General features: G+C 43.1%; 1 protein-coding gene across 6 annotated transcripts in view; it reads right to left on the bottom strand.

The window, feature by feature from the left end:
• Positions 1-23,443, bottom strand: part of slc31a2 (solute carrier family 31 member 2) — a 95,362-nt gene extending 71,919 nt beyond the window's left edge. For all 6 annotated transcript variants that reach the window (XM_041193143.1, XM_041193140.1, XM_041193138.1 and 3 more), the window contains exons 1-2: positions 23,270-23,443; positions 12,792-12,858 (exon numbers count right to left, since the gene is read on the bottom strand). In XM_041193143.1, the coding sequence (XP_041049077.1) occupies positions 12,792-12,858; positions 23,270-23,278 (76 nt within the window). In that variant the 5' untranslated portion in view covers positions 23,279-23,443. The remainder of the gene's footprint in view (positions 1-12,791; positions 12,859-23,269) is intronic.
• Positions 23,444-25,423: the final 1,980 nt, after the last annotated feature.

Here is a 25,423-nt window from a genome sequence, read left to right as displayed (position 1 = left end):
GATACCCTATTGTGAAGAAGGTGCAAAATCAGATGGTGTACTATAACGGTATAGTGGTGATGAGGAAAAGGGATGTTAGTTGAGTGATAATTTGGGAGGTTATGGAACTGTAGTTTAAAGGATTGAGGCAGTGAGATGTATTGGGTCACAGGAAGTTCTGGAATAGTGCTATGTGATTGGCAAAGGAAAGAAATGAAGATTTAGGCAGAAGAGTATGTGATGTACACTACAGTATAGAATTGTGGTGACTTCAGAGGACTTATTATGGGCAATACATATTCAAAGGATGCAGGTGGTCAATAATTAAGGTGAGGCAGGAACATTTTTAATTTAGTGGCAAATTATTAAGTGAATTTGCTGGGTTCCATTCACTAACAAACATTTCATTACTTCACTGTTCCAAATCAATTATGTTGTTCCTTCAACTAAATTATCAAATTCTATTGAATTACAAATGTACGGCTCAAAAACTGGTATGAACAAATTGGGTTTCGATTCATGTGGCACTGGGGAAAGTGAGAGCTGTATCGTTGGGATGGTCTTCACCTGAAGCGTGCTGGGACCCTATTCTGGTGAGGTGTATATCTAGGGTGGTAAAAAGAGCTTTAATCTAAACAGTTGAGGGGGTGGTGGGAGTGGTGGTGGGGGGGGGGGATCAAATGAGGGGATATATGGTAAATTAAAGGGAAACAACAAGGTAACTGAGCATGTTAGCGCGATGATAACCAGAGGATAACAAGGAGGGACAGAGGAAGTGCGCCAGCTGATTAAGGCCAGAGATTGAAAAAATGTTATTATGACGTGGCAGGTGATGTGTGCCAGGTGGATCAAATCCATGAGGGAAATTTGGTCGCGCAATCACAATGGTTTTGCAATTTGTACTTATTATGAGATGTGTGCACTGAATTCAGAAGTAATAAGTCCACCAAGACCTTTAGAGATTCTTAATAAATATTTTCATTCAATCTTTAACAAAATAAAAGATTTCTACCACATACATAAGATTATTATTACTACTATAATAACTCCTAAAATTCCTAATTAACCTGACCCCCAGTTACACTCCCTTAAAGACAACTATCCAAAACAAATTTTAAATCTAAAAAAACCAACAAGTTAACACAATATCCTGGACAGTGGAATTCCAAATGGCTTTTCTCCAACTTCCGTTTCGGTAGACAGCAGACTTATGGACAAATGCTGGAGGCTTCATTAAGGCTATTTCACACACTACTGTTAGATTTTACATGGCCTTCTGAGACACAAGCTTTCATTCTCCTTTATATATGTTTCCCTCTCTTTAATATGTAAATTCTTTGGTCCATATATGTCTTTGAAATGATATCTTCCTCACTGGCAACATTAAAGTTTTTTTATATTATCAATAACCTTTGGAAAAATAAACACATCACTTAGCCTTGTTTATCTGGCTGGTTCTAAACAGACTGGGATCCCTTTGAAATCCAAATATCCCTTTGTTTAAAAATGCAGATTCCCTTCACACCTTACATGCTAAACCAGCTTACTCATGCCATGTCAAGCACAGCTTCTTTTGATGATTTAAACTTACAGTCTACTTGACTCCAAATGTAATTAAATCACACACAAATAGACCCAACTATAATTATCCCCATTAATCTGCTTTACAATAAACCAGAAAAATATTCTGAAAATTATTATACTTTTATGACAATGGTAAAGAGAGTTAAAGGCTCCATATCTGAATATGTGTGCATTATTTGCAACAAAATGGGTGAATTGTTAACACAGAAATGAATAAGAATGACCTGATAGTCATTACAGAGACATGGTTGCAAGATGACCAAGGCTGGGACATAAATATTGAAGGGTATTTGACATTTTGAAAAGATTGGAAGCAAGGAAAAGGTGGTGTAGTAGCTCTGTTAATTAAGGATGACAGTATAGTAGTGAGACATAAACTTAGCTAGAAAGAGGAAGATTGGAAGAGGAAGTTTGGATAGAGTTAAGAAAAAAGGGTAAAAGATCAGTTGTGGGTGTAGTTTATAGATCCCCTTCTTCCAGGTGCTCCTTCCCCTCAAGGAGTCAGGCCAGGGCACTTGGGCATCCAAAGGGAGGAAGAGTGGCAGCTGGACACTCCTGTTTCATCCACTCAGTAATCTCAGAGGCTGTCTGCTTCCTCTGAGTGCCCCCTGCCTGTGACCCCCCTCAACCTTGCCTTCTGTCACTGCAGAGGGAACAGCTGGCCCACGGAGGACAGCCAAGCAAGCCGGGACCTCAAGGACTCGACCCTCCAGAGACCACATGCCAAAGTCATCAGAGGCAACAGGGCCAACCATTGCATAGGCTGTCTCCACCCCTGCTGCGGATGTCAGGGCAGCACCTAGAAAAGTTAAGAAATTCTGATCACAAGTGGTTACATGGGTTAACACATTTTGTCACTTTATAATCTGAAAATATACTCACTTTCACTGAATAACATGTAGTGTTGTCTTTCAACTTCATTTACAGGCTTCATGAGCCCTCCCCCTGCATCCTCCACAACTAGCAGTTCAACTGCATACTGCCAAACCCCACATGATTCAGGAAGGAGAAGTGCATGTGTGGCAGGGCCTTTTAGAGCCTCGTACAAGCATTCTCCCATGCACTAAAGTCTTCCTAAAGTACACTCATCTTACTGTCCAGAGCATTTTCAATGCTGCCTGCTGGGGCTCTCTTTCAGTTGTCCATCTGAGCTGACCTGCATCTCCGCCCACCCATTGATTACTCTCCAGGCAGCACCTCTGCCCATCCAACATGAGGCTCCGCTCACTTTCAATTTGAAAAACATGATCGTGGTCAAGTTTCTCACAAGCTCCCCGTCCTTTCCCTTCCCCAAGTCACCCCTGTCACTGTTCAGCCCCCTGACAACACCTTCCACCTCCCCACTATTACCTTACAGCCCGAACCCTTGTCATTCCAGAATGTCCAGGTGAACGTGCACATCCCCTACCTTCCTGAAAATCCCACCCCCATGCACATTTACCTCCCCGAACTCCTCCTTCCCACCCCTAGTGTCCATGTTCGCCTTCATGTCCCTACCAACTACTCTAACTGTCCTTTCTACCAGTACTGGCACACCCTCACCTACCCTCTCTACCAGCTCCCTCTGCCCCCCTCACACTCACCGTTCCCTTCTACCATGCCCATGCTGAGTTTGCTCCACAGGGGGCAGTCTTTGACTTCACAGACCCCTCCCTTGCACATTTACCCGAATATTCCTCCGCACTTACTCCTTCCTCTATCCTTATTATCTCCTCCCTGTGGACATCTTCACCTCCTCCTTTCCCTGGACACCTTCCCCCCCATCCCTCCAAACTCTCTCCCTTAGACCTGCCTTCCCACTTGCAGCATTCTTCCCCCATTACATCCTCCAGCCCCCACCACACTCCCTCCTCTGCCGGACACCCCTCTTTCCCCTCTCATCCTCACACACAACCCCCCCCAAGTCATTCCCCCCCCCATTCCAACCTCACAACCCCCTCGACACCATCTTCCCCCTTCTCCCAACCTCAGTATCATCCAACAGCTTCGCCACCCCGCTCCCACAACAAACCTCAACAACCCCCCTGGTACAACTTCCTCTCCCACTCACACCTAGACCTTCCTCTCCACCCACACCCCCCCTCACCTTCGCTGATCATCCGTACCAGCCCATGGTGAAGTCCGTGAATTTCTGAAGCAGGCCCGAAGCATCAATGGAGACCACGAAAGATGGTGCGAGCCCATGACCGAGTCGATGAAGTTCTGGAAGCCTCAGCGAAGTTGAAGCTGCTGCATGAAGACCTCCCACCTTCCGAGAGCTGCTTTGCAGCAGAGACATGTGCTTAAGGATGCACCCAGCATGCAATGCATGTGTTCCTCCAGGGTCCGGTGGCTGAAGCGTTCCTGCATCATCATCTCCTCTAATGTCCATATCCTTAGCAAGGCCGTAGTGATAAGTCCCGACTTCTGCTGTCACACTTGTCCAGACATGTTCTGGGTCGGCATGTTTTCCCGTTGGTGTAATAAATTGGGCGTGGGAGATGATTCCAGTCAGGCCTTAATTTGCATCCATTAGCAGTATGCAAATTGGGTACATGCCAGCCTACAGCGAGATTCACCATCCGCTACAGTGGACACCATCAGATGATCACCAGCATGAAATCGATTTCTTCCCCTCCTGCCAAATTCAACCCCCTCCCCTCACCGGTCATGACAGCCGCTGTGAATAGGAGTGGACTATTCCAGATCTAAAGGCTGATGCATCCCCAGGATGACCTGCATTCTAGGGTCTTAAAAGTTGTGGCTGCAGAAATAGTAGAGCAGACTGTCAAAGTCATTTGGCAGAATGCCTCATCGCCAGAACTTTCCAACAAGCACCAAGACGTAGCTTGGCTAATGGTGAGAAAAGCCCTCCCTGTCAGATCCTTCCTACACGCCAGGAGTCTCACCCCCTCGGCATGTTGCCCTCGAGGTGGCTGTGGTGGGGAAGAAACCATTGTTCACCTCCTTGTAGATTGTGCCTTTGCAAAGAAGGTCTGGAGAGAGATGCAGTGGTTTCTGTCGAGGTTCATCCCGAGTAGTTCTGTGACACAGGACTCTGTGCTCTACGGGCTGTTCCCAGGGACACACACCGAGACAAACATCAACTGCAGCTGGAGGATCATCAACTTGGTGAAAGACGCTCTTCGGTCTGCCTGTAACTTGTTGGTCTTCCAGCGCAGAGTTGTCCCCGACTGAGTGTTGCAGACTGGCACATTCCAAAGTCCAGGACTACATGCTGAGAGATGCACTAAAGCTTGGGGCAGCTGCCACAAAAGCGCAATGGGGAAGGGTCACTGCCTAAGACCTTTCTGCCACAGGGCACCGAGGGACTGGGAAATGTGTAGAGCCCCTCAGGGTGTACAGCTCAAAGTGAATGTCTGCCAATGATTGTAATATTCATTGTTTGTACTGATACACCTTGTGATTCATGTTGTAAAAGTTGAACCTGATTGTATTTTTGTGATGGTGATTTTGAAATGGTTTGAAATGTTGTTGAAGATTTATGAATAAAGTATATTTTTGCAAAAAAGAAAAAAGTAGAGGCATTGTTCATAATTCCTTAGATTCTGGAGGGGTCCCAGCAGATTGGAAAATAGCAAATGTAACATCTTTATTCAAGAAAGGAGGGAGACAGGAAGCAGAAAACCATAGGCCAGTTAGCCTACCATCTGTCATAGGGAAATTGCTTGAATCCATTATTATGGTGGTTATAGAAGGATACTTAGAAAATCATAATGTGATCAACATGCTTTTATGAAAGGAAAATCATGTTTAACTAATTTATTAGTTTTTTGAGGAAGTAAAAAGCAAGCTGGATAAAGGGGAACCTGTAGATGTGGTGTACTTGGATTTCCAAAAGGCATCTGAAAAGGTGTCACATCAAAGTTAACTACATAAGATAAGAGCTCAATGTGGAGGAGGTAATGTATTAGCATGGATAAAGGACTGGTTAGCTAACATGAAGCAGTGAGTAGGGATAAATGGGTCTTTTTTGGGTTGGTGAGATGTAACTACTGGAGTGTCACAGGTATCAGTGCTGGGGCTTCAACTATTTACAATCTATATCAATGATTTAGATGCAGGGGCCAAATGTATGTGAGCTAAATTTGCCAATGACACCACGATAGGTAGGAAAGTAAGTTGTCAAGAGGAGGTAAAGTACCCACAAAGGTATATAGATAGTTTAAGTGAATGGGCAAAAATTTGGCAGATGATCTACAAAATGGAAAATGTGAGCTTGTCCATTTTAGCAGGAAGAATAGAAAAACAGTAGACTATTTAAATGGATAGAGATTGCAGAACTTGGGGCACAGAGGGACCTAGGTGTCCTGGTACATTAATCACAAAGTGTTATTGTGCAGGTACAGTGAGTGATTGAGAAGCCAAATGTATTATTGGTGTTTATTGTAATTGTAAGGGGAATAGAATATACAAGTGAAGTTTACTGCAACTGTACAGGACCTTGAGACCACATCAGGAGCACTGTGTACAGTTTGGTGATCTTATCTGAAAAAGGATATAATTGCGTTAGAAACTGCTCATGGAAGGTTCACTTGACTCATTCCTGCGATGAAGAACTTATCTTCTGAAGAAAGATTGAATAGGTTAGGCCTATACCTACTGAAGTTTAGAAGAATGAGAGGTAATCCTGTTGAAACATACAAGATCCTGACGGGACTTGATAGGGTGGATACTGGGAAGATGGTGCTTCTGGTGGGAGAGACCAGAACTAGGAGACACGGTTTAAAAATAAGAGCTCTCCCTTTTAAGACGGAGAGGAGGAAAATTTTTTTTCTGAGGGTGGTTAGTCTGTGGAATTCTCTTCCCCAGAGAGCAGTGGAGGTTGGGTCATTGAGTTTATTCAAGGCTGAGTTAAGACAGATTTTTGATAGACAAGGGAGTCAGGGATTACAGGGGGCTGACAGGAAAACTGGAGTTGAGGCCACAATTAGTTCAGCCTTGTGGCTGCATTTTACACTTCCCTGCTGGGCGTGTTTTCAGTGGCAGGAGGCCACGTAAAATACAAGGAGTGGCAAGCGCACCACCTTCCCACCCACCCTTGCTGTCAGTAATATATGGTAATTAAGGGTCAAGTGAGCTTGCTCCCAAGCCAACTGACTGAAATAATATGCTTTCCACACTATAATTTGGTTGGCATGAGCAGGTGGGTGGGAGTGGGCAGGCCGTTTGTGGAGGGGTTGCCTTGTGCATATTGGGGGAACCTCTCCCCCCTTCCACAAGATGATACACCCCCCCACCTGGCTTCTGAAACACACCCCGCCACCCCCTTCTCTAGGCTGCCCGAGCTATCCCCATCCAAAGCTCCAGACTTGCATCTCTCCAGTGGCCATGTCCTCTTCATCCGTGGGCCGACTTGCAGTACCAGTAGCGCCCACTACTGATACTGCTAGGACTGCTAGAGCTACCGGCCAGTCACATTGACCAGCTCTTGAGGAAAGGATTTCCTCCCACTGAGGGGCAGAAGTCCCACTCCCACCTGTAGCTTGTTGTTGTGGGGCGGTCTTGTTTAATATGAGTTAACTGACGTCTGATATTCTGGCTCTCCCCCACCCCCTGTAAGTTTCAGCCCTTGAGCTTATCGAATGTCGGAGCAGACTCAAAGGGCTTACTCCTGCTCCTAAGTCCTATGTCCTTATGTTCCTATGTTATGGAACTAATTTTACAGATTCTACAAACTCTGATAGACAAATTTACTTGAGTGTATTATCTGCACATCATTAAATGAATTCATCCCTTTCCCTTAAATCAGCTCCAAATTACGAAATGACACTTTACACCTATTTCTTTTCCAGTAAATAGTGAAGTTAATGTGACCATATAGCCTTCAGACGTGCCATTCGATTCTTATATATTTTTGCCTTTCTGCAAAGAAAGGAACCTTTGAAAAATAGCCTACATTCTCAGTAGCCTGCCCTTTAATAAATCTAAGTAGACCACAAAGATTAATACATTACATAAGATAAAACAATTGTACAGAAATGAACATGATCAAGAACTGCATCAAACCTACACAAAATTGCAGGTTCTAGTATTTCCAATGGTAAAATTTGATTGCACCCAATTAAATTCAATTGCACAAATTTACTTACCTTTATGCAATTTGCATAGCTAAGACAGAGGGAGGAAAGGTATAATACCTGTATGATGCATAGAAATAATTTAGCACTCTGAGGTGAAATTATGAATCACCTTCCACACTAGATACGTAACAGGATTTTCAGATGTGAATTCCAGTTTTCTCAACTGGATAACTGAACAAACACTACGTGCCTTTATATGCATTGGGGGAGACTGGTGTAATGGTAATGATTCTGGACTAGTCCTCCCAGGCTAATTCTCTGCTGATATGGGTTCAAATCTTGCCATGGCAACTGGTGGAATTTAAATTATGCTAATTTAAAAAAAAAAATCTGGAATTGAAAGTTAGCCTTGGTAATAGTGACTGAAGTGATCATTGTTTAATTTATTGAAAACGTATCTACTTCATTAATGTCCTTTAGGGAAGGAAATTTTCTTTCTTTACCAGGCCTGGCCTACTTGTGACTCCAGATCCACAGTAATGTGGTTGACTTTTAACTGCCCTCTGAAATGGCTGAGCAAGCCTCTCAGTTCAATGACAATTAGGGATGGGCAACAAATGCTGGCCTTGCCAGTGACGTCCGCACCCCATGAATGAATAAATTTTAAAAATTTGCTGCTAGACCAAGTAGCACCTCCAAGAAGTCAAGAGCTGAAAACACTGTTCATGTTCAACATTGGCAGTTAGACACTCTCTTTAGCTCCTCATTATCTCGGTGCTGTGGTGTTGCCAAACATATTACTGACAGTTCTTCAAGCACCGGCAACAATTCTGCCCAGGCACATTTTAACAGGAAGGAAAATCAAACAGTTTCAATAATGCTCAGCGCCAGTTTTAAACTCCTAACAGTTGCATATTTATCACCCCAACTGAAGCTTGCTGTGAAAACCCTATTCTGTTCATTCATGTAACTTGGATAAATTAAATAAGCTTTTTGCTTTGCAAGCAGTTGACCAGAATGCTTTACAGTTTGCCTAATGTAAAGAGAAAGGATTGCATGCAAGATAATGCAACAAGATATTGGACAATAAGATTGTATTTCTGATCGTGAAGGACATGAGGACCCCGATACAAGAATGATCAGTAACAGCGAGCACTAGAGAATTCTCCTGCAGAGTTTTGTAATTTGTAAGGCATGCACATCCGCATGCCATCAGTTTGACATGAACCCATTCAGATTGGATTACAAATTCAATTAAAGTTGAAATTAAGAAGGGAGAAACTGTTTTTTGATTTGTTGGTTTAAAAGCATTTAGCAGGTTATCCCAGATCTAAATAACAATCACTTTAATCTCTTAGCAGTGAAAGTTGGTGGAGAACTGCTATAAGGGAAACTGTCCAAATCCTTGAAATCTGCTTAACATTTTGCCTGAACTAAGAGAGATCCTGCAAAGATCTCAAAAGCTATTTTGGGATGTAGGTGTCTCCAAGGCTGAGATATTGGAAGCAACTGTTGACAGACCCATGATCACGGGCAGGCTCAACAGAAGAAATACCCAATTGTACGTTACTTCCAAGTGCAAACTGTTATCCTAGGAGAGGTTTGAAAGTGAGGTTTGTGGGTGGTTTCAATTTTATTTTGCTGATTTACTAAATTGCTTGTAGCTTTATTATGCTATAAATGTTAGCTGTATTTAGCAGAATGAACATAATTAAGATGGCACACAAAATACCCAAGATAAACTGAACCTAACCTGCCCAGTGGGAAACCGAATGGATTGACCACAATGGACAGCAAAATTAAACATATTGTAAAATAGCCAATCCAATCCTGTTACTTTCTCACCAGGCAGCTGAAGTTAAAATTGCCCCTTTGGGAAGAATATTTGAGTGATCCGATTGGCTGCTTGTTTTTTTTAAATTCAGGCATGGGATGTGGACATCACTGCCAAAGTCAGCATTTGCTGCCCATCCCAAATTGCTCTTTGAGAGCAATTAAGAGGCAACCACATTGCTGGGGGTCTGGAGTCACATGTAGGCCAGACCAGGTAAGGATGGCAGATTTCCTTCCCTAAAGGAACCTGATGGGTTCTTATGGCAATCGACAATAGTTTCATGGTCATCACTCAGACTAGCTTTTTTTTAAAATTCCACCTTTATTGATTAATTATATTTAAATACCACCAGCTGCTATAGTGGGATTTGAAACCATGTCCCCAGGGCATTAGCCTGGGTTGCTGGATTACTAACCCCTACACCATCACCTTCCCTTTTGGGTGTTAATGATGATTGACAAGGTTTCCCTCATTGCCTGCTGGATTTTTGATTAGAGTTGATCAATGGGATATTTCAGCCAATCAGCACAGTGCAGAAATAGTTTTCCGCTAATCATGAATTATTTTGCCAAATAGGTGCTGCCTTTGAGGTATGATACTTAATGGATATAAGACTTTTAATGATATAGATAAATTGCTACAGTGGTTCCCCCTGATTACCTGTTACACCAGGTTTTATTTCCATTGTTTAGTAGCTTAATTGACCTAAATATCATTTTATTTTATTCATTCGAGGGATGAGAGGTTCGCTAGCTAGGGCAGCATTTATTGCCCATCCCTAATGCCCTTAAGAAGGTGGTGGTGAGCTGCCTTCTTGAACTGCTGCAGTCCATGTGGTGTAGGTACGCCCACAATGCTGTTAGGGAGGGAGTTCAGGATTTTGACCCAGCGACAGTGAAGGAACAGCAATATATTTCCAAAAGGTCACAAATCTCAGACCACATAATTAGCAACCTTCTGCCATTTGCTTCTGCAAATCTTTAGGCTTTTCTGTTTTATCCTATGTATAGTAGCCCAAGCGTTGTCAATTCCAAAGCTTTTGCTGGGACCTGCAGCAATAAACACTCATCGTATTGAGTATACAATGACAGATTTGTATCGGATCTCAAAATAAATTCGGAAATTGCGCTCTTTTGAATATAGGGCTTATATTGGTGCTTGCAGCTGTGTTCTTTTACATTGCTGCAATCGCATTGCCCACTGTATGCTAGGAACATAGAACATGCTGATGGCTAATTAATAAATGCATGAACATACAGAAATATTGGAAAACTGAATATTTGGTCTCTAGTTGACGCTGGAGCATTTATTTTCCTTACCCAAAGAAAATTGGGAAAATTCAGAACCAAGTTTCAAAGGGTTTACCCTGGAGATTGGAAAAATGATGCGAGATTTCTATCAATTGCAGAAATCCTTGTGTAAACAACAGGGAAAATCTTTTTCTTTAAAGTTGCTTCCAAATGTAGGTCAACTGACCCAATTATGACCAGTATCGTGCCTCTATTTATTTATTTTTTATATACAGTCCTGCACTTAAAATTATCTTCTGAGAATGTATTAGGACTAAATTTATTAGGACTACTTCTGTTATTTGTGGAAGATTGTTTGCTTTTTTTGAATTATGATAATAAAATGCTTGCCATTTGTCCAGCTGCTGCAATCTAAATTCAATGATTGAATCTATAATATTATCCTTTTACACTGCTTATTTTCCAGCAGATGATCTCAATCACCAAAATTTCAAAACTCGTTACCTGCCAGTGTGTTTTTGCAAAAATATTGGAGTGTGAAGATTAATCTGATTGTCAAGTTTACGTTGTTCTGCTGGGCAATTGCATGATTGCTACTTTGAAGTGAGTTCTGCACTGACCCCAGTTGAAGTTTAGAGCTAATTAAGTCTTAGGTCCACTCTGACCTCCAATTAGCTGCACTAATGGTATATTCCACTCAGTGACAAGTGTAATTAACTTGCCACTAGCTAGCCAAGCCCTGCACACAGCACCATTAACTCAAAGTGAAGATTTTTAGTTGCTAAAACATTTAAGCCAATGTTTTAACAACCAGCAATTAATTAGTAAAAGTATAGTGTTATAAGCTTATTTTAATGACAGTCCCAAGTGACACTGCTTTGAGTACCAAAATCTAATAAGATTTTTACTGAGCCTTGAAGCCATATTTCAAAAAGCATTGGAAGCAATGACTCTTATTTTAGTGATAGCTGGTCAGCTCTGTTTTCTGTATGTCTGTGTGATTCTATTCAGTAGCATATAGCATGTGAAGAATAATGATTAGCATCATGTTCCATACTGCAATGAGCAAGTTACATCATCACACTTCATGCTGTGGCCTGAGTCCTTATATAACATATAAGCTGTCGCTTGTATAGTTTACACCAAATTATTTAAATCTACATTTTTGGGACGATGTATTTCAGTGGCATGCTCTCATGTTGTTGTACGTACCACAGAAAGTACTTTAACACTGACCTGACAGCAGCAGACATGTCATTCTCCTGGCACTGCAAGCACAGTATATTAAATAGATGAAATGAAACCTGTGCCCTCTCAGCTGTCAGTGAATTAACTTTATTTAGGTCACAAAAAACAAACGTCTTTTTCCCTCCATCAAGAATCAGCCTAAAATGCCTAATGTGCCTAAAATGGTTCGAGGCCTAAAGAATTAGTCAGAGGTGGATGTTGAATGGAAGACGTCATTTTCCCATAAGGCATGTTTGCAGATGGTGAATGCAAATTAGCTAAAGGAGTGGGTAGTGCTAGGTGCTAACCATGCCTCAACAGCACTCTCACCTCTGAATCAGAATGTTCTTGGCTCAAGTCCCAGGGCAGAGAATGAAACAGCAACTCTAGATTAAAACTCCAGTGTGGTATGAAGGAGTGCTGCACTATCAGAGGTGCCGCCTTTTAGGTGAGACATTAAACAAAGCCCTGTCTGCAGTCTCAAGTAGACATAAAAGGTCCCATGTCACTATTTTGAAGTAGATCATTATGAAATTGCTGTTTGTGGAGTCATTTTATGCGCAATTGGCTGCCACATTTCTTACAATGCAACAGTGACTACACTTCAAAAAGTATTCCATTGGCTGTAAAGCACCTTGGAACTTCCTAAAGTCCTGAAAGATGCTATATCAATACAGGTCTTTCTTATTTTCTTTAATGAAGCAAAAATAATTATATTTAAATAAATGCAATGGCAAACAGCACAAATCCATAAAATGTATCGTACATTCACGAGAGTTAAAAAAATTGTTCTGAAAAATATGATTTTAGAACTTTTGTATTTCCACAATTTAGAAAGAGGTAAACACAAATAGCTTTTTCAGAGAAGTCTTTTGCAATGAATAAATTCAGTACCTGCTACAGAGTGAACATTCCAGAAGTCAAATAGTAGTATCACCTGATCAGACACAAAAAAATACATCTGCAACACAGAAAAGATAATCTCTGTCACAAAGATTTTTGTAACATTTTAGCAAATTTTGTCTTCAACAACTTTTTACGTGATGGGTCTTTTTTTACAGGCATATCATTGGTGGGGCCACATTTTACCACTGATCAAAATGTGAAATACTGATACCAAGAAGTGCAATGTTTCTACACCAAAAGAGTAATTGCATTTGTTCTGAATGATGTCTATGCAGAGCTAATTCCACCAAAGATACTGGGGGACTCCAACTAGTAATGACATAGAGGTGAAGAAACATGGCTGTTACTTGTTTACCTGATGTACTCCTGCAGCTGAACAACTTTCTTGAAGTGGCATTCATTGTGTTCACTTTGACTTGTGCTCACCTTTCCAGCCTGCAGTAAGGCTAATGAAACAAATGTGTGCCGTTTGTCTGTTGAGTGGATAATTGCCAACTCAATACCTAGTGGCATATGCACAAACTTGGCCATTATCTCCAACAGGACTTTAACATAATAGAAAGAGGAACCTAATTCAAGGCAAAAACAGCCAAAAACCCGTTAGCTGGAAGGCAAAACAGTTATGATAAGATGACAGCCACATTTTTTCATGGTGTTGGCCATGTTGTAAAGTGTTGGTTACAGTTCAGTAGATCTGAAGAAGTCTTTGTAGTCATATATAGGTTAACTGTAAATCTTTATTGACACTTTGAACTATTTACAAATATACAGTAAAGGGTACAAGCCAAGAGCTGTCCCCATACTTTCTGGTACATACAGCTATGTCCAACACTTGACCAACCCTGGGTGTGGGTCATGTGCCTCTTATATTACTGTATGGGTGTACTGTACTCTGTCCCACATTGACTCTATATGTGCCTGGCCCTTAAGCTACAGGCCATAGTTTTTTTCTTAGGTTGGAATTTTCCATGCCCACTGGCATTGGGCATGTTCAGTGGTGAGAGCAGATAATAGGGCGAAAAGGCCAGGAATTGGTTTCACAACATTGTGAAACAGTTTGTGATTGTCCACGCAGCCTGTCGACGGCGGGCCGCATGTCCTGCCGTTGGAAGTCGGGAACTTCATTGTAATACACGTGTATGTCATTATAAGGTCAGCCCACCAAAATCATCCCCAACACCCTCCACCCCCCCACCACGCCCACTGGATCGTTGCCCTGATTGCACACGGGTGAAGAACATGTCTTGACAAGTGTGATGTGCAGAAGTTGGGACTTACCACCAGGGCCTTGCTCATATCACGGATATCTGAGGAGCAGAAGAAACTGGAGCTAGATAGCAATGGCACACTGGAGGAACGTCCATGGCATGTTGGGTGGATTCTCATGGACATGATTCTGCTGGGAAGCAGCTCATGGAAATTGGGAAGTCACTGTTGGGGGTCTGCTCACAATGGATGACGGTTGAGGAGGGGTGGAGAGGACAGTCCAGTTATGTTTGAGAGAGGAAGATGTACCAGGAGGTGGGAGAGGAAGGTCTAGGACTGACTGGGAGAGGAAGACGTGTTTGGAGGGTGGGATGAGGTGGGGGAAACAAAGGTGTTGGGAGGGAAGGGAGTACGGGGGCAGTAGGAAGAAGACGGCAACTGGGGAGCCAGGTGTACAGGGGAGGTGGAAGATATAAGGAAAGGAGTTCGGATGGGGGAAAGGAGCGCAGAGAGGGGTGGGAGTTCATGGTGGGGGGTGGGGGTACTGCAGAGGGGAAGGGAGTCCAAGGGAAGGAAGGAGTATGGAGAGGAGAGGGAGTCCAGGGAGAGGATGGAGTGCAGAGAGAGGAAGGAGTCCGGGGGCAGGAAGAAGTAAGGGTGGAGGAAGAAGCCAGGAAGGGAGAAGGAATAAGCAGGTGGGCCGGTGGGGTGGGTGGGCGGCAGGACAAAGGAGGAGTGAATGCAGGGCATGGAGGAGTCGTCCAGTAGGTGTGGAGGTGAGGAGTCTGGTGGGGAGGGTGGGAAGAATAGAGGACTGAGGGGCAGGGAGTCTGGAGGAGAGAGTGACTGAGGGGGAGGGACTGGGGGGAGGCATGGTGGGGGGTTGGGGGGGAGGGAGTCCAGAGGGCAGATTGTCCAAGTGAACGTGCAAGGCAGGGCTCTGATGAATCCATGACTGCCTTTTGGGGAGCAAACTAAGGGTGGGCATGGTACGAGTGAATGGTGAGAAGGTGAGGGCAGAGTGAGGCGGTAGGATGGGAGGGTGAGGGTAGAAGGGACAGTCAGAGTGGTTGGTGGGGACCCGGAGGAAGACATGGACCCTGGGGGTGGGAAGGGGGAGGTGAATGTGTATGGAGTGGGATTTTCAGGAAGGAAAATTGCACATTTACCTGGACATCCCTGAGGGAAAAGGGTTGTGGCTGGTAGGTTACAGGGGGGGAGAGGGGTGAGTGAGGCAGTCTGGGGACTGGGAGGAGGGAGTCCAGAGGGTTCATCAGAGGGCAGGCAGATGTACTCCTCTGAATTACATGCCACTCTGTTGAGGGCTTCCCACAGCCCTGCGTGATGTTCCCACGCCTTCTGCCGACTGTCCAGGTTGAGTTGGGAGGCCAAATCCAGACATTTGTCATTTGACTCAGACCTCATGGATGCCTCTTCCCCAACGATCCTCCAAGTGCCAGGGAGCTCAGCTGAACCTGCCTCCTCTTGCTGCGGACATGTGTCCGTGTGGTGACCATCAGATTGTGAACCCGAGCTTGCTCTAGATCTAGATCCCATTGAGGTGTGTGTCTCTGCACTGCTGCAGGGTGTGGGTAAGCGCTGTGACGGGTCTTCCAGGTTGCTTATTTCCAGCTATTCAATGGAGGAGGAGTCCTCTTCGCTGGAGATGCGGACCTGGATGGAGCCCTGGGTGGATTTGAGGGATTGGCTGGCTGAGGGTGTCGGTTGCTTGGCAGAGCTCCCTGTGAACCAATGTAGAGATAATTAACGCATGGCAGCAAACTCAAAAGCAGGAGAGAGAGCACGCAAAATTGTGTTGAGAGAGGGATGTTGTGGTGCAGGATCCTCTTGAGGGTGTTAGCTATCGACCTCACCGTCATCACAGGCAAGGTCCATGTCCTCACCAGTCAGCGCGATGGCACGCTCCTTAAAGTGAGTGAAGGGTCTAATGTGGGCAACTCCACCCCCAGTCTGGGACCTCTCCCTGCTGATGTGAGTAGGCTTCCCTGCATGAAAACAGATGGAGAGCGTGTGAGCAGGACACAAGGCACTGCGTGGAATGTTTGTGTGATGAGCAGAGCCATGGACAGGATGAGGACACGAGCTCCAGAGGATATGCGCCTGATGGAGATGTGAGGGTGTGAGAGAGTAAGTGGTGTTGTTCCTTGAAGTGTGAGATACCTGTGGATGTGTGATGGGTTTGTGAATAATATGAGTTGAGAGTGATAAGAAGAGTGACTTGCCATGGCAAAATGGATGAGACTGCTCATCCTGTAGCGGTACTGGGCGACTGTCCTCTTTTGCAGGGCATTGACACTGACCACCACTGCCACCACATCCCATACTGGATTGGTGATGTCACTGCCCCTCCTGCGGCCAGAGCGGGGGTAAAGGACATCACAGCAGGCCTCCACGTCTTCCAAAATGTGCTCGAGGGACATGTCACTAAATCGGGAGGCTGCAGTCATTTTGCCTTTCGGGGCCTTCCTGCCTTCTGTGCAGCAGAAGTCCTGGGCTGGTCGCACTGAGAGGTGTGCGCGCAGCTGCACTTTAAAATGCGGCGCCTGATGTGATGAGGTGGCGAGGTGATGATGTGGCAGGCAAATGAGAGCCTGCCCAACATCCAAATGGCATGTTTTCTAGGAATGCATAATTAATATGGCAAGTTTGGGACAATACACGTGAGAAGCTGCCATTGCGGCCAGCAGGGAAAACAAAGTTTTCCTCGCCCACTACTGCATTTAGTGTGAATCTGGGACGATTCCGCCCTTAGTCTTTGGAGGTGCCCACCATGTAGTGTGGCGCCTTTGACTGTTTTTACCCACATTCTTTTCTTGCTCTGCAGAAAACCAAAATATGCCAAATCAGTTTCAAAATTACAAGCAGTTTCCTGTTTCATGCTCAAGTTAAGTAAGGTTGATTGCTCTCTAACATCTTCCAGTTCTGGTGAAAGAAATGTTAACTGTTTCTCTCTTGCAGATGCTGTCTAATTTGCTGAATATTTGCAACATTTATTTTGGATTTCCAGAAGCCATGGTATTTTGTTTTTATGTAAGTGAATCGGTATTTGTGTACTCTTCAAGGGCAAAACTTTACCATTAAAATTAAGTTTGGCTTTATTTAACAATATCACTGCCTTAAAATAGATTGCACATGGACATTATGTTTATACAAAAACTACAACAGCTTGTTGCACCTTGGGACATTTTATTATGTTAAAGGCACTTCATAAGAGCATTACACAACAAAGTATGATACTGAGCCTCATGAGGAGATAAAGGGACAGATGAGCAAAGGTTAGCCAAAAAGCTAGGTTTTGAAGAGCATCTCAAAGGACACAAGTGAGGCAGAAAGGAGGGGGGGTTTAAATAAGAAATTCCAGAGTTTAAGCCCAGGCAACTGAAAGCAAGGCAATGATAGTGATTAAAATTGGAGTTGCTTAAAAGGCCAGAATTAGAGGAGCACAGATATGAGGTTTGTAGGGTCTGAAACAGATTGGGGATGGGAAGGGGCAAGGCCATGGAGGGATTTAAAATAAAGAATGATTTTTTTTTTCAAAAGAGCCATTTCTTAACCAGAAGCCAAGAGAGGGGTTTGGCAATGTTTTCTGGAGGTAGAAATAAGTAATATTAGTGATGGTGCGATATCAGGTGGGAAGGTCACCTTGGGGCCAAATATGACACCAAGGTTGCGAACTGTTTGGTTCAGTGGCAGATAGTCGCTAGGGGGAAGGATAGAATCAATGGCTAGTTTGTGGTGAGGACTGAACACATTGGTTCTGGTCTCCCCAAATTTAGTTACAGGGAATTTTTGCGTCATCCAGGACTGGATGCCAGATGAGCAGTCTGATAATTTGGACACAGTGGTAGGCTTGTGAAAGCCTGAGGTAGAACTGGGTGTCATTACCATTCATGTGGAAACTGATGTTGCAGTTTTATACCATGGGGTAGAATGTAGATAAGAAATAGGACTTATCTTTAGAGGACACCAGCAGTAACGGTGAGTGGGGAGAAGAAAAGCTATTGCAAGTGATTCTCTGGCTCCAATGAAAGAGATAGGCAAAGAGGCAGGTAGGTGCAGTCCCATCCAATGTAGAGGCATTCGAGGAGGATGGTGTGATCAATCGTGTCAAAGGTTGCAAAGGATAAGGAGGGATAATTTACCTCTGTCACAGTCACGTGATGTCACTTGTGATTTTGAAACAAGCTGTGGCAGCGCAGAAACCTGATTGGAGGGATTCAAAGCTGGAGCTCCATGAAAGATGGGTACAGATTTGAGAGGCACAACGTGCTCAAGGACTTTGGAGTGGAACAGGAAGTTAGCAATGTGGCAATAGTTTGAGAGGGTAGTGAGCTAAGGGGTTTTCTTTGAGGAGAGGGGTAAAGATGGCAGATTTGCAGGAGAGGGGTCCTGTGGAGAAAGAGAATTATTAACATTATCGGCTAACAGGAGAGTAAGGAAAGGATATAGCATAACACAATTATGGAACTGACTTATATGGAATGCAACTATTCAATATTTAATATTGTAGATTATAATAAATAGGAACTTAATATCTGTGCTGTAGATTCCCCCTGCATCTGATTTAATCATGTGATATACAAGTAAGGCTGAATATTTGTCATAAGAATAACTCACTTCCCCCAAACTGCTGGGAAAAAGAAAATCATAAATGGGAAGCATTGACCAAACATGGTAATTTAAATGTAAATATAATTCAGTTTAGAAACAGGAATAGTTCTGTAGCATGATCTCTATATATGCAAACATTAGTCTACTTATTTTAATTTTACAGACTATTGCATGTGTGCTCAATGAGATGGGGGTGCTTTTTCTGGAGAAGGAATACAGATATTATATCATATTTCTTTTTAACCAGAATTATATGTCAATTGGTAGTCTGACACATTGACTGTTTCTTGATGACAACTCCAGCAGCATGTGTCTGCCACCTTGTTTCATAAGGCTGGAAATTTGAAATAATGGGATTCCAGGGAGATGGTGAAGCAACTTAAAGTAGTTGCTTGGTAGTAAAGCACTTAAGTATTGTTGAAAAAAGACACGTTGTCGAAGCTTTTCATCTTACACTCATCAGGACAATTTGCAAGAACACCAAATGTAAAGGGAACAACTTATCCCACATGAGAAGAAAATGCTGGTTGCTTGGCAAGTAGACTCAGATTGGCAGGGACGTTGCCATGGAGCTTAATCTACCTCTTTCATTGCTGCCATGGTGGGAGGGGGGTGGGGGTGTGACGGAGGGAAGCTTCTGGATTGGACGGTGGGGCTGAGCTATGATGAAGGTAAGCAAAAATAAAAAAAACCACACCTCCTCTCCTAAAATTCTTACAGCTGGCCTTGCAACAACAATGATAGAAGCCAAAAAGCAGGTCACTTGTTCTCCATCTCAGCCACGGTGTGTGCTAAAGAGAGTGAGAACAAGAAAACGGCATGGCATTCTCTGATCTAAACACTCCTCTAAACTCTGCCATGTTAAACCCAAATTGGATTTGTATCAAACATTAAGGCCTTGAAATCCCTACTGGCATTCTGTCCTACACTGGTAGGAATCAATATGCAGGCAATAAAAATGTAAATTCCTCAATCCACTGGCTTCTTGCCTGACCAGTGCGGTTGAAATTCTGGCTTGGCCCATTGCCATTAGTGCATGTTATTGCGCAGATCATCAATACCATTAGTAGCAATGCCACCTGACTTAGAAATATTTCTAAATGAGGAGGCCTGCAACTTTCTAAATTTTATACATTTTTTTCACTCCCCATTGATCAAAGCTATCCTCTTCACATGCTACTAACGTCCTCACTAGTGACATCATGAAACAGTATTTCAGATGTCTCAAGTGATTAGGGTTCTCTTACAGTACATCCTTTAACAAGATTATTGTTGCTTGCTGCATAACTCTGAAATACAAAGAGGGCACAGCATGGAGGACAAATAGGTCATATGAACAGATGAACATACAAATTAACTCTCAATCAAGGCTGGAGCAGGATGGAGATGTTGATCCAGAGGATATATCCACAGCCAGGAAGATTGGTGTTCACCCAGTCAGATTCCGTTAAGTGTCTGAGCTTCCTCTAAAAGGAATCATGCTGTCCACATGGCATTGAGAAAGTGGCACCAAGTACCTTCTGCAAAGCCTGTTCTCTACATGTCTTCCACTAGCATTGGTACAACAATACCAGCTTGCATTTTTATAGTGTAGAAGACCAACCCCAGGCACTTTAAAAAGTGATAATCGACCAGAAACAAATGCCAAACCAAAGCAGATGATTCTAGTAGTGGTGCCCAAAACCTCAGCCACAGAGGTGCATTTTAATCAGTGTCTCGAAGGAAGATAGAGAGCTGAAGAGACAGATGAGCTTCAGGAGAGAATTGCAGAGCTTGGTGTCTAGACTGTTGAAGGCAGGACCACCGACGGTGAGGCATAGGGAGGAGGATACATCCAAGAAGTCACAGTAAGAGGAATGGAGCATACATCAGGGAGTTGTAGTTTTTGAAGGAGATTCCACAGATAGGGAATGGCAAGGTCATACAAGGATTTAAATATGAGAATTTGGGGTATCATTTGCTGTGCTTCTATTTTATTCTCCACAATCTGAAAGGAATTTTTTGGAAGCTCAAATAGAACACAACAAATTTACTAACTTATTTTGTACCACATTTCAATGCTGTTAGTGCCTTTTCCTAAATGACTTCCCTTTAGTCCAGGGGGCATCATGTGCAACATTTAACCCCTGCTCTGTGACTTCTTCAGTGATTCCCTAGTAGTGGGTCAATTAGAACCAAAGTGGGACTCAGGACTGTGCTGGTTTGTGAACTGGCTCCTGCTGCTGCTCTTTGGAATTCCTCTGTTGGAACCCTCTTTCCCTGCAATGCCCTCTGTTCCTTGTAAAATCCACTTCTTTGGCTAAAATTTGGTCAGCCCTCCTAATTTGGCAATGTCCGTTTTCCTTACACCTTTGTGAAGCACCGTGTGATTTTTTTTCTCTCTATGCCAAAGGTGCTGTAGAAATGAAAGTTGCTGTTATTACAGCTGCCCTATTTCTGGCACATCGACTGTTACCAGTGCAGGGGGCGCTGAACTGACCAAAAGGTCAATGTCATCCTCTTGTGCTGTCTCCAACCGTGTCGGAGCTCACGGCCATTTCACTGGAGTTTATGATATACATGAGCGCTAACGAGAGGGCGTCCTTTGGAAATGGGAGCCGAAGCGTTTGGGGTTAAGATCTAAGCTAGCGCTCCTTTCCCCTCACTCCTTGCATAATAAACACCTGTGTATCCGTAAATCTACACTGTCGGAGAAGCTTCAACCCTTTCCTCGTAACACAAAGTAAGAATGGAGCTGCTGAGACGACTGCCACCGCCTTTAAGTGTGCAGCAGCTGTTAGACGTGTTCGAACACTCCTCAGAAGCCAATGACGGGCAGCTTACAGTAAGCATGCCAATCCTAAGTAAGCAAACATTCGTGACAGCCAGAGACCATTCACCTGCGGAACGCAATGTCCAGCCTCAGATCGAAGCCTGCAAGCGTAGTTCTAGTTTTTATGATTTTAACATTTTTTTAAAAGTCAAGGCGAACCAAGAACATTTCATACTTGTGTCTTTTTAAAAAAAAACACTATCTTGCGAAATATATGAGGTTTATAGTAATGGTAAAAGTGGTTGTCGATGCTAAAAAACCGAATACCCAACATTCATAGAATGGGTAGAGTGCAGAAGGCGGCCAATCGGCCTGTCGTGTCCGTGCCAGCTCTCTGTAAGAACAACTCAGTTCATCCCACTCGCCCTGGCCGCTCCAGCAAGTATTTTCTATTGAAGTAATTATTCCATGCCGTTTTGGAAGTTTTGAGTGAATCTTCCTCCAGCAGATCACCACTAACTGCTTTAAAAATTCTGTTCTTTATGTTGGCTTCTTTTGCCAATCACTTTATATCGTAGTCCTTTGGTCTCGATCCTTACTCCAATGGAAACAGTTTCTCTCAATGCACCTCTTACACCCCTCACGATTTTGAATACTCCTATCAAATCTAAACCCAAACTTCTCTTTAAAGAGAACAACCCCAGCTTCAACAATCTACCCATGTAACCGAAATCCCTGATCGCTGGAATCATTCTTGTGAACCTTTTAGTATCCTCTCAAACTTTTACATTCTTCCTAAAATGGGGTGCTTAGAATTGGACACAATACTCCAATCTAAGACGACCCAGTGTTTTTAAAGGTTTATTATAACTTATTTGCTTCTGTACTCTCTGCCCTCTATCTATTAAGCCCCAGGAGCCTGTCTGCCTTTTGAACCACTTTCTGAACCCGCCCTGCCATCTTCAAGGATTTGCGCACAAATATCCCAGGTCTATTTACTCTTGCATCCCCTTGAGAATTATACCCTTTAAAATGTATTGAATTGCTACATGAGCTGAATATAGTAGAAAGTAAATATACTTTCAAATTTCAAAATACAATATTGCAACAGTCTAGATGTTTTTATCTGTGCAACCGAAATTGTTACAATTATTAAAACCTTTCAGTTCAGAAATGATAAATTTTGGTTCAAAAACCTTCTTTAAAAAAAAGTCCAGGAGGCTTATTTCATGACTTGGATCCAGCAAGAACTAACTTCCAATTTGTGTCGAATTTAAGAATTCTGTTCAAACTGTCCGGATACAGTTCTGTCGAAGGGTCATGAGGTTATCGAAACGTCAACTCTTTTCTTCTCCGCCGATGCTGCCAGACCTGCTGAGTTTTTCCAGGTAATTCTGTTTTTGTTTTGGATTTCCAGCATCCGCAGTTTTTTTGTTTTTAACTCTTTTCTTCTCCGCCGATGCTGCCAGACCTGCTGAGTTTTTCCAGGTAATTCTGTTTTTGTTTTGGATTTCCAGCATCCGCAGTTTTTTTGTTTTTTTTTTGTCCGGATACAATTGCTGGAGCAATTATGTATCATAATTACTGCGAACACCTAACAAGGAAATCACACTGTTCAACTTGCCCTATAAATTCGCATATCATACGCAAACACATACATGCATGTTAACTCCATCTGTGTGATTGTTATGTCAAATAATAAACAGCAGTTCTATAATCGCTATGTCATACTTCTTTCATAGAATTAATCCCGTGTTAATCACATTGGGTCGGGAGGTCCTGTGACTTATTTTCGGAAATTTTACCTACACATCCGCTTACTTCAAGAAATCTATGTATTTCTTCTCGGGTCTTCTGATCTGACTGTGATACTTACAGGCATCATGTTTGGTTTAGCGTCCTTTCAATTATCTTGCAGAACAGTGAGGCTTGCAGGATGTAAACAACGGACAGTTCTTTGTATACATGTAAACCAGTTCAGTGCTGCATACCAAACTTGTTCGTCCCGTCACCTTTTCTGCATGTTGGGCTGGAACTGCCGATTTATCACATGAAACTAATTGATCATATGAGGCTCCACCTCTAGTGCATCCAAACACAGGAGTCTGGGAACTGTAGTTCATCAAATCCGGAAGTACGCACAGTACAATCTTATTTCCGCAATACTGTAGTACCCTTTACAGTGGCGCAGATTAAAATAATACACCAGGAAGAATTAGTATGACCACATTGATATGCAGTTCATTTAATATCTGAGAGTTCCTGATTGAAAATGAATTTTAAGTGAAAACGTTTTTAATAATTAGTACCAATTCCAATTTCCACGATGAAAAGTTTGCTAGTACTAGTGAATGGCAAATACCAATCAGCACCCTAAAATGAACATGAGATGCTGAATCGTCAGATACAGGTTATGGGATGGCCACTATCATTGCCAATTCTGATACAATCCAATGATTTATCTTGCGTAAGCTCCTTGTTACACTGTCTCCCCTGTGTCACCACATTTGATCCCTTCCCTGAGTGAGCTTAGACCTCTGTTTAATACGGGATTTATACAGATGCTACAGTCAAAATGCACAATGTGAAAGGAATATAGGTCAGTCGACCACACCTCAACCAAATAGGTTAAGTGCTACATGATATCCATTCTCCGGAGGTGTGCTATTTGATAACCTGTGTGCATCAGTTACTTACCTGCTTTTAATTAGATTAGTTTATGTAGTCTGTGGAAAAAAGATGCGATATGTGCCATGGAACCATAGAAAAGTTACAGCACAGAAGGAGATCATTTGGCCCGTCCTATCCATGCCAGCCCGAGGACACCCAGGTGCCCTTTCTAATCCCACCTTCCTATACCCAGGCCCATAACCCTGCAGCTTACAACACTTTAGGTGCAGATCCAGGTACTTTTTATAAGAGTATAAAGCTTCTGCTTCTACCACCAACTTGTGCAGCGAATTCCAGACACCCACTACCCTCTGCATAAAAATGTTCTTCCTCATGACCCCCTACACCTTCTGCCACTTATCTTGAATCAATGTCCCCTGGTTCTAGAATTCTCCATCAAGGGAAACAATTTTATCCTGTCCACTCTATCTATTCCCCTCATAATTTGGTACGCTTCAGTCAAGTCACCTCTCAGCCTTCTTTGTTCTAAGGAAAATAACCCCAGCCTATCCAATCTCTCCTCGTAGCTACACTTTTCTAACCCTGGATAAACATTCTTGTAAACCTCCTCTGCACTCTCTCCAGAGCTATTATGTCCTTCCTTCCTGTAATGTGGTGACCAGAACTGCACGCAATACTCCAGTTGTGGCCTCACCAGTGTTTTATACAATTCCAACATTATATCCTTAATTTTATATTCTATACCTTTGCCAGTGAAGGAGAGCATTCCATATGCCTTCTTTACAACCTTGTCTACTTGAACTGCTGTCTTCAGGGACCTGTGTACTTGTACGCCAAGAACTCTCACTTCATTTACCCCTCTTAGTATATTCCCATTTATTGTGTAATCCCTGTAACTGTTTGACCTCCCTAAATATATGACCTCACACTTCTCTATGTTAAAATCCATCTGCCACTTCACCGCCCACTCCACCAAACCATCTATATCGTTTTGGAGATTATGGCTATCCTCTATACTATCCACTACTCAGCCAATCTTTGTGTCATCTGCAAATTTCTCAATCGTGCCCCCCACGTTCACGTCCAAATCGTTAATATTATAATACAAACAGCAAGGGTCTCATAACCTTTTTTTCTAAATGGCTTCTGATCTAACATATAAGGTGCCCCTGGAGAGTTGATAATTCTCTGGTAGGATAAGGTATGCTATTTTTCCCCACAGGATAGATACTGGTTCAATGAAACAAAAGAAATTGGGGATTGGACTCAAGAGGGTTAAATGAAGGGAGGAATTGAGCAATGGAGAGGGCAGCAGCAACTGGTCTGTGGGCTTAATAGAAAGACTACAATCCCAGGATGCTTTGTGCGTTCACTTCCGCAGCTGCGCATGACGCGGATG

The sequence above is a fragment of the Carcharodon carcharias genome, chromosome 8, assembly GCF_017639515.1.
Source record: "Carcharodon carcharias isolate sCarCar2 chromosome 8, sCarCar2.pri, whole genome shotgun sequence".
Lineage (NCBI taxonomy): Eukaryota > Metazoa > Chordata > Chondrichthyes > Lamniformes > Lamnidae > Carcharodon > Carcharodon carcharias.
The sequence above is the reverse complement of the archived record's forward strand: the minus strand, read 5'-3'. Positions and strand labels throughout refer to the sequence as shown.